General features: G+C 58.2%; 1 protein-coding gene across 2 annotated transcripts; it reads right to left on the bottom strand.

Moving 5' to 3' along the window:
• Nucleotides 1-116: 116 nt before the first annotated feature.
• On the bottom strand, nt 117-9,176 carry YJEFN3 (YjeF N-terminal domain containing 3). 2 transcript variants are annotated; one of them, XM_004277491.3, is made up of 6 exons: nt 8,694-9,176; nt 4,601-4,709; nt 2,430-2,540; nt 2,080-2,193; nt 1,850-2,000; nt 117-380 (listed from the first exon to the last, which is right to left on the bottom strand). In XM_004277491.3, exons 1-6 carry the CDS (start codon nt 8,807-8,809, stop codon nt 175-177), a joined length of 807 nt encoding a protein of 268 aa, XP_004277539.1. In that variant the 5' UTR covers nt 8,810-9,176; the 3' UTR covers nt 117-174. The 2 variants fall into 2 exon arrangements, with proteins under 2 accessions (XP_004277539.1, XP_049564225.1); XM_049708268.1 differs by lacking the exon at nt 2,430-2,540.
• Between the last annotated feature and the right edge of the window lie 89 nt (nt 9,177-9,265).

Here is a 9,265-nt window from a genome sequence, read left to right on the forward strand (position 1 = left end):
TACGTCTGCCCTCCATCCCTCCCGCCTTGGGGCCACCAGGGGACCGGTGGGAAGTTCCTCCCTGAGCTTCCCCACCCCCGCGCCAGACCCCGCGCACAGAGGAGGCCCAGGCGAGGTGGCGGTGGTACGTGTGTTTATTGGCGCGGGCCCAAGCCGCGTGGGCACGGGTGGCTGTCAAAGCGCCGCGATGCAGTCGGTGCCCGTGTACCCCGGCAGGCGCAGAGCGAACTTTCGGCGCACGTCGTCGGGCACGAACCTGCCGGCCACGAAGTGGTGGCGCCCGGAGAAGCGGCCGGCGCATTGCTTGGGCGCCGCCAGCGATACGAGCACGTCGGGTCGTAGCCCGTCCTCGGCGTCGCCGCCGGTCTCTGGGTCCCAGCCTGAGGGAGGAAGGATGGGAGGCGGGGATCAGGAGCTGGGAGGGGTGCAGGCTCTCAGACAAGAGACCTGCCGCCCCATCACCCACTTCCCCTTCCCCATCAGACACAGCCTCTGCTCTGACCCATGAGTTTGGTCAGACCTGCCTCCCATAAAACTGAGCCTCTGGGGGCTTCCCTGGTGGCGCAGTGGTTGAGAGTCCGCCTGCCGATGCAGGGGACACAGGTTCGTGCCCCGGTCTGGGAAGATCCCACATGCCGCGGAGCGGCTAGGCCCGTGAGCCATGGCCGCTGAGCCTGCGCGTCCGGAACCTGTGCTCCGCAATGGGAGAGGCCACAACAGTGAGAGGCCCGCGTACCGAAAAAAACCCCAAAAAACTGAGCCTCTGCCCTCAGGCCAGTTTCTCCCCGCTCCCCGGAGATGTTTCCCTCCTCCTCTGACCAGAGCTTCTGCCTTCAGACGACCTCATTTATACCTGCTGCCCTTTCCCAATCAGACCTATGCGTCTCCCGTCTCTATACCTCCCTGCCTATCAATCCTGAGCTCCCCTACTTAAACTAAAGTCTCTTTCCACCCAGACCTCCCAGCCTCCTCCCAGATCCCCACTCTCTACTCAGGGGACAGACTTGCCACCATCCTCAGGCAAGCCTACCCCATCAGACCTGTCTCTTTGCCCCAGGTTCTTGCCTCTGACAAGATGTGCCCCCCGCCCCTCCCAACTTGAGCAGCCAGCCTCCTCCCTCTGACTAGAGACTCTTCCCTCTGACCTGACATCCCTGCCTTCACCTTCAGACTAGATCTTGCCTTTTGACTTGGCAGGACCCTGCCCCCTCCCTCATTGGGTTGTAGCCTCTGCCATCCCTCAAATGAGCCTCCACCCTCAGACTAGGGGCCACTAATAAGCCCTTCTGACCTAACAGGGAGACCCTCTCTGTCCAAGGCTATCTGTTCAGACAAGAGCTTGCAGCCTGTCCCCCCAGACCACCTCCTCCCTTAGACACCACCCCCAGCTCTGTGGCATCCTGCTGGTATGATCCTGGGGTCTTGTAAGCCGGGTGATGTCCCCCTGAGCCTGGCCACCCCCATGGAGGGTCTGGCTGGCCAGCAGCTGTTTGTTCCGTTCTGCCCATTGCCTAATGGCTCCAACAGGCCTGGGGCGGTGGCCAGGATGAGCGGGGCCTTTGCCGAGTGAGCTCACGTCTGCCCCGGGTGACTGGGCCAGGGTGGGCAGCGGGCACACTGTGCTGGGTGTAGGGGGGAGGGGACCCAGGGTCACACGGGCACCAGCCTGGGTACTCCCCATCCGAGGGATGGACATGACCCTCAGCCTCACCCAGAGTGCAGGATCCATCCACGCTGGGGAAACTGAGGCTCAGAGTGGGCAGACAGGCTGGGACCACCAGAAGCCAGGGTACAGGGGCCTCCACCCAAGCCCTCCAGGTCCTCATGCCCCCCACTCCACCTGACATGCCTGAGGGAATGTCCAGGCTCACGAGGGGGATGGACAGTAGCTTGAGCGTGGCCAGCGCACGCATGCAGGGGCCCCCGACCTTGCCCGGCTCCACACCGGGGCCCAGCACGGCGTCCACCACCAGTCTGTAGGCGTTGTTGATGAGCTGGACCTGGGAGGGCAGGCAGGGTCAGGGGGCGATCTTGGGGCACAGTCCCCCACCAACCCCCTCAGTTGCCACCCGAGCTGACCTCCGTGGGCAGATAGGACAGGAAGGGGATGTCCATCTTCTCACACTGGGTAGTCAGGTCCCGGTGCAGCGGGTCCAGTGAGCGTGTGGGGTAGAAGATGGTTGGTTCGTACTCCTGTGGGGAGTGGGAAGGGGTCAGCACTGGGGCCCTCCCAGGCTCCCCACTGGGCCTCTGTCCCCAGATCTGGGTACCAGGCAGCAGACACTGCCTGGCACAAGCACTGGGCATATTCTGTAACCTGACATGCCTCATCCTCCCCCTGGGACACTAATAAGAGGAGGAAGCAATTTTTTTTCAAGGATGGGTTGGGAGCGTGACCCTGAGAGGCCAAGGAAATTCTTGCTACTCACAAACACCCGCAGGTGCCGGGCACAGACCAGCCCCACTGCCCCATTCTGCTCCGGGCCGCACACGACTAGCACCGTCCTCTGCTTCCGGGAGTGGGCAGGCAAAGGGAACACCTGGCAGGGGCACAGCAAAGGCAAAGGCATGGCGTTCGGAACTTCTTACTCCAGTGGGGAAACTGAGGCCTGGAGTAGAGGATGGGATAGGGCTCGGCCCTGGAGGCAAGAGGACAGGACGGGAGGAGAGGGGCTGGGGCCTCTGGGGGCCTCAGTTTCCTTGTTGGAGACCCAGAGTCCTTGCCTCAGGCTCTGCCAAGCCCAAGCAGAAAAACGTGCCTCCTGCCACCACCCGAGCCCAGAGTGCGGTTTGTTTATTCTCGGCCTGAGTTGCAGACATTCTTCCACCTTTTTCCACCGCAGTGGCTGCCCCTCCCACTGCTCATGTTTCCAGGCCTCCGTCCCTCCCGGAGGCCCCAAAGCTGGAGGGAGTAGGGGAGGGGGGTATTTTTCCAACACGCCATACCCTGTCTCTGTCTGTCTGTCCTTCTCTGTTGGCCTCTGTCTTCACCTCCCTGTCTTTCTCTCTGTATCTCTCAGACTCTCTACGTGTCTCTCCTCATCTGTTTCTCTCATTTCTGTCTTTGCCTCTGTGTCTCTCTTTCTCTCCATCTCTGTATCTCTCAGACTCTCCTCTCTGTCTCTGTGTATCTCCCTCTCTTTAACGCAGAAGAGTCTCAGCCCTACCCTGACTCTCTGCTTGGCCTCAGCTCACTCTCCTTCCCCAGCCTCTATCGAATGGGAGTAACAATGGCTCCGACATGCTTGTGGGGTCTCTACCAGGCCCAGGGTGGCTCCAGGGGGCCCAACTCTACTCTAACCTCCAACCACACAGAGGGAAAGTTAGTTCCTTTTTGAGTCTCCTCCCCAGGGTCTCAGCAAGGTCCTGACCCAACCTGGTCCTACCTATGACCTCACCACGCCATGCCCAGAGCCCCAGACCCACAACCAAGTCAGGGAGAGTGATAACATGCAGCTGGCTAGGACCAAGGGGCCTCTGGACAAACACAGAGCTTTCAGCGCAAAAACTGGATGGTTGGTCATCAACGGCCAGGCGTGAGTTTGCTACACTGGGTTTGCTTTTGTGGCTTTGATTTTCATTGTTCTCTTTTCCTCTGAGCATCTCACTCAGGATCTGTTTCACTTGGAACTAGCAACATTTAAGTTAAAAGACAATTGAGGCCCCATAAAGAAAGATATTATTAAGTTTTTAAAAAGTATACAGTGGTGGGCTTCCCTGGTGGCGCAGGGGTCGAGAGTCCGCCTGCCGATGCAGGGGACACGGGTTCGTGCCCCGGTCCGGGAAGATCCCACGTGCCGTGGAGCGGCTGGGCCCGTGAGCCATGGCCGCTGAGCCTGTGCTCCGCAACGGGAGAGGTCTCAACAGTGAGAGGCCCGCGTACCGCAAAAAAAAAAAAGTACACAGTGGTAATAAGAAGAGGAGGAAGAAGGGGAGGAAGAGGAAAAGGGTTACCTGCTGGAGCCCTGACTCAATCAGGCACTTTCTTAAGGCATTTGTGTTTATTAATTGGTGTCAGTTTATTACCCCTTTTCAGAGGAGGAAACTGAGGCCCAGCGTGGTTTGGCAACATGACACGAAACACTGGACAGTAGTATCGTCATTGCTATTATTCTTGCATCTCTTGCAGGCACCTTGAGGCCTGGGGGTTTGCTCCAGAGCCAAACATAGCTTTATTTCCAACCCCCCAGGGCCCTGTGCAGACCCCTCCCCACCTCTGGGCCTCAGTTCCCCCACCTGTGGCTGGGAGTTGTTTGCGGGTGCTCAGACTTCAGGAACTGACGTCCCCTCTGCTCAAGACCCAGGAGGTGGCAGAGGCAGGCAGTCAAGGGCCCCAGACCCATCTCTGTGGTTGCCTCCACATCTGTGGGGACCCCCGTCTCTGTCCTGACGCTCATTAACACACTGGCCTGGGCCAGTGATGATCTTCTTTGGACCTCAGTTTCCCCATCTGAGTGATGGGCTGGGGTGGCCCAAGCAAAGAGGGGCTTCTTGAGGGCAGAAATGACCTTCCTGGCCATGGGGGTCATGCAGCTAGGCCTCCACTCTGGTGGGCTGGCCATCTGGTTGGGGTCAAGGTTGAGGATCAGGGGTCAGGTACCTTGGTCACAGCCACGGCACTAGCATGGCCGCACCACTCCACCAGCTGCTGCCGCCCGAAGCGATAATCTTCCAGCAACTCCCGCTCCAGGGCAGCTGCCTCGGCTGTGCTGGGGGTCAGAGTGGGGAGAAATGCTCAGAGACACAGAGAGACGGAAAGACTTAGAGACAGAGACTCAGCTGGAGCCAGAAATGTGCCACCAATGCTCTGAGCCAGGCCCGGATGCCACCCCCACCCCGTGCCCAGAGCCGAAGACCCTCAGTTTCCTCATCCATCGTGCACACCGTTGAACTGAAGCCTGGAAGGCTGCGGGAGTTTTGAGCACAAGCCTGAGGCGCGGGAGCCCTCTGGTGGTAGAAGAAGTGCATGGCCGTGCATGTTGGTTCTATTGCCCCAAAGCATGGGATATAGAGCCTCACCCAGATGCCCCCAGCCCCCAAGGCAAGAGGAACCCAGAGGGGGGAATAGAGCATGAAGGACTTAGTTGTTGGGGGTGACGCGTGGATTTCAGGCAGTGAAAACCACTGAAAGGATTCTAGGACACTGGAGGTCAACTGGACTGGGGGTGCCTGTGGGGAGGAGGGTTTTAAAGGCAGCAGAGTTTTGTTTTGCTTTGTTTTTTTGGCCACGTTGGGTGTTCGTTGCTGCGCGCGGGCTTTCTCTAGTTGCGGAGAGCAGGGGCTACTCTTCATTGCGACGTGCAGCCTTCTCATTGTAGTGGCTTCTCTTGTTGCCTAGCACGGGCTCTAGGCGCAGGGGCTTCAGTAGTTGTGGCGCATGGGCTTAGTTGCTCCGCGGCATGCGGGATCTTCCCGGACCAGGGTAAGAACCCGTGTCCCCTGCATTGGCAGGCGGATTCTTAACCACTGCGCCACCAGGGAAGTCCAAGGCAGCAGAGTTTGATGGCTCACATGGGGAGGTGGCTGTGGCGCCTGCAGCTATGAGACTCATTGGTGATCCCTCTTTCAGGGACAGTGATAAAATTCAATAATTGTGGCCAGAGAAATGGAGCCAAAGTGCTTGAGGTGAAGCTCAGCCCCCAGCTCAGTGAGTGACTGAGGTCCGTCTCATCTCTCTGAGCCTTGCAAAAGAGAAGGCAGGACAGGCTAATTTTCAACGTCCAGTGCAAAATGCAAATGTGGGGCCCCTTGATCAATAATTATTAAGAGTTTTAAGATGGTGATGGCAGAGCATTAAACCAAGTGTTGGGCCCTTCTAAGAGCAGGGCCCAGGCTGGCCTTGGTCTGGGCTTGGTGGCTACAGAGAGGAAGAGCTGGCTGGCATTGAGGACTGGAAGACGTTCTTCACTCCAGAATCAGGGGCTGGAGCAGCTGGGCAAGGTCTATAGCCTGATGCCAGCTTCCCATAGCCAGGACCCCTTCCAGCTGGGGAACTGCACTTGCCCCCAGCTCAGCACACCCTAGAGTATAGTGATAATAATAATAATTGTTATTAGGATATTATCATTATTATTATTATCGTAAAAGGACCAGGCCCAGAAGAGTTGGAAGAACATATAACAACTCAGATAAATAAAATGGTTTGCCCAGAGTCATGTAGGAAGCAAGTTGGAAAACTGAGCCTTCTACCCTTGGTGTCTGTCTCCAGAGCCACAGATGGGGTGTGAGCAAAGCAGAGGGAGACCTACAGATGGGCAGAGGTTTGTTGGGATGAATCCTGAGGTTCCTTTTTTTGATTCTGTGAGCAGGAGACCACAACCTTCTAGCCAATTGTGCAGTGTGACCAGGCCAGGCAGCAGGAGGGGTGGAGGTGGGAAGCAAGCATTGCTATGCGATGGGGAGTCAGGGAGGGCTTCCTGGAGGAGCTGGCCTGGAGTGCTGTGGGAGGTAATCTAGGTGGCAAGAACAGTGAGGGCCGAGGCCCTGTGGTGGAAATGAACTTGGCAGGTTCAAGGGACAGAAGAGAGGCAGAGAGAGCGAGGCTGAGAAACTTGGTCAGAAAGATACTTCAGGGTCCCACACAGATGGGGAAGATGGAGGCTTAGGGCAAGGTGACATGCCTTGTCACCCCAGCGAGCAGAGCCAGATTCAACTCCCAGGTTGTCTGCGGCTGAAGCTGCAGGAGGTTGAAGGACCGCGTGGGGAAACAGACCTCATGGTGGGGCCAGATGAAGAGCACCCACAGGACAGGCCGGCCCAGCTCCTGAGAAAGAATGTCGAAGGTGCTTTAAGAATGTGGCAGGGCTTCCCTGGTGGTGCAGTGGTTAAGAATCCGCCTGCCAGTGCAGGGGACACAGGTTCAAGCCCTGGTCTGGGAAGATCCCACATGCCGCAGAGCAACTAAGCCCATGTGCCACACTACTGAGCCTGAGCTCTAGAGCCCGCGAGCCGCAACTACTGAAATCCGCGTGCCTAGAGCCCGTGCTCCACAACGAGAAGCCACCGCAATGAGAAGCCCAGACACCTCCACGAAGAGTAGCCCTGCTCGCCGCAAGTAGAGAAAGCCCGCGAGCAGCAACAAAGACCCAGCACGGGCAGGCAGGCAGGCAGGAGGAATATGGCTCATTCCTCTATCTTCACCTTGTGACAGCTCTGTTGCCCCCGCAGGAGGGCTGGGGGAGGATCATGCATTCCTCCTCTTCTTTCTCTGTTCCAAAGCTTTGGCCTCTGGCCTCCACTTGGAACCTTATCTTCCTGCCTAACCGGTCACTGGAGAGATAACCGGGACTCCACAGGCAGAGGGCAGTCCAGGCTTAGGAGCCTGAGGGTAGGGGCAGCAGCTGCTCTGGGCAGGGAAGGGGATAGGGCAGAACTGTTATGGGACTGGGGGATGGTGCTCAGTTTATGAGGGTGCCTCTTGCTTCTCCCAACCTCAGCCCCCAGATGAGAGGAGATGTGAGGTCCCGGGATTTGCCCACCAGCCCCAGAAGGGGCAAAATGCTCCAGGAGGGGGCTTTTTAGAGATGAAGCTCTGAGGCTAGGGTGCCTGTGCCACACACTCCCTGCTTTCTCAGCTCCATCTGCTTCTCTCCACCCTCGTGACTCTGCCCACCAGCCCTTCATCATTGCTCACCTGGCTGCCTACTGCAGTCACATCCCCCCAAACTCAACACAAGCCGAGGGGGCTTTGAAAACTTGAACACCAGATTTCACCACCCCCTGTCCTAAACCTTCTTATGGGTCCCCAGTGTTCAGAGAATATTCAAATTCCTCACCTTACATGCCCCCCATTATGTCTCTCATCTCAGCCTCCTCTCCCCGTGTTCCACTCCCACCCAACACACAGCACCCCATCACTCCTTAGTTGGCATCTGAGGCCCCCCCATCCCCCACACCAGGTGAAGTCACAGCTCCAGCTTCTAAAACACTTTCTTCCCCCTGCCTAGCATGTGCTGGGTCTCTCGCTGAGTCTGGACATCAGCCAGTCGCTGCACAGGATCTGCCTTGAGAAGAGGGGCTGAGTGGACAGTGGGCAGGTGGCTGCACAAAGGACTGTGGGGTCTGGTTTACAGTGAGGTCTACAGCCCTGCTTGGGGTCCCATGTCACAAGCGCTTAGAGGACACAAGAGGATGACTTAGGACAAGGTGGAAGGCACAACCAGAGCTGCCAGCTCCAGACCCCAAATTCATCAGCCCACTGGCAAGTGGCCCCATGTATTTAAAACTCACTTTAGCCCTAGCTCAGCCAGTGGCTTCCCTCCCCAGCCTTCAGTTTTCTTCTCTGAACAAGGGGTTAGTAGCAGGTACACTATCAAGGAGGGTGTGAGCATTTGAGGAGCTAAAAGAGCTCAGCTCTTCCCGGATGGGAGACAAGGGGCATGGGCTCCAGGGTCCCTGGGAAAGATGGAAAGGGGAGGCGGGCCCTGCTTAGGCTGTGGGTAATGGGGGAGCGACCAGTGGTGCTGATGAGTAATTCATGACGGGCGGGCCTGCTGCAGATGCCGTTTCCCTGGTAACGCAGCTTTGGAGGTGTCGGCAGCTGCAGGCTGTCTCTCCAGTGAAATGCGGATGGGCCTGGGATTCTCCCTGCCCCCCCATCCCGGCCATGCCTTTGCCTCTGATCTACAGCCCCTGGTCCCCCAGGCCCTCTTCCAGCCATGCCCCAGCCTCCCGTCCCTCTCCCCCCGGCTGACCTGAGGAAACACCGCTCCTCGGGTGCCTCCGCTAGGTCCGGGCCAGCCGCGCTGCTCATGGCGGAGGTGATCTGGGCGCGCAGGCAGCCACCACCACCACAGCCTTTTAAGTACATCCCTGGGCAGAGGGGGCGTCCTCTCTCCTCCCGCCCACCGTGTGTCCGCCAATCAGGAGACGCCGCGAAGGCGCTGTGCACAGCCGTTGGTCGGTAGGTGCAAGTGGACTTAACCCCACTGCTGCCTCAGAGGATGGCGGGAATCCCAGAGTTGCGAATATTGGCAAGAAAACAAAGTCTGGAGGGGCAGCGATGGGCCGGTTACCCCTGCTATGGGATCCTGGCTTAGGAGCGCGGGGACCCGCCTGTGCTGTGCCCCTCTCCACCCCGGTGCTCTCCTATGCAGGTCACCCACCCACCCCGTACCCAGGTGGAGAAGCCCCCCAGTCTGAAGGTGTTGGCTGCTGACAAGCAGGGTTTCAAAAAAGGTAGGAAAAAGTCCAGGCATATTTGGTAGCCGATACTAAAGGGTGATCCAGGGGCCATCCCATTGGCATCTTCTGCTTAGTCCCTGCA

The sequence above is a fragment of the Orcinus orca genome, chromosome 3 (genome assembly GCF_937001465.1).
Source record: "Orcinus orca chromosome 3, mOrcOrc1.1, whole genome shotgun sequence".
NCBI classification, from domain to species: Eukaryota; Metazoa; Chordata; class Mammalia; order Artiodactyla; family Delphinidae; genus Orcinus; species Orcinus orca.

What these genes read in the sequence shown, in the direction of transcription:
- YJEFN3 (XM_004277491.3), bottom strand. Translation starts at nt 8,809, where the DNA reads ATGTACTTAAAAGGCTGTGGTGGTGGTGGCTGCCTGCGCGCCCAGATC. An exon ending in CCCGGCACCTGCGGGTGTTT is followed by an intron (nt 2,194 to 2,429) that starts GTGAGTAGCAAG and finishes CACTCCCCACAG; the next exon opens with GAGTACGAACCAACCATCTT. An exon ending in GAGCCTGGACATTCCCTCAG is followed by an intron (nt 381 to 1,849) that starts GCATGTCAGGTG and finishes TTCCTCCCTCAG; the next exon opens with GCTGGGACCCAGAGACCGGC.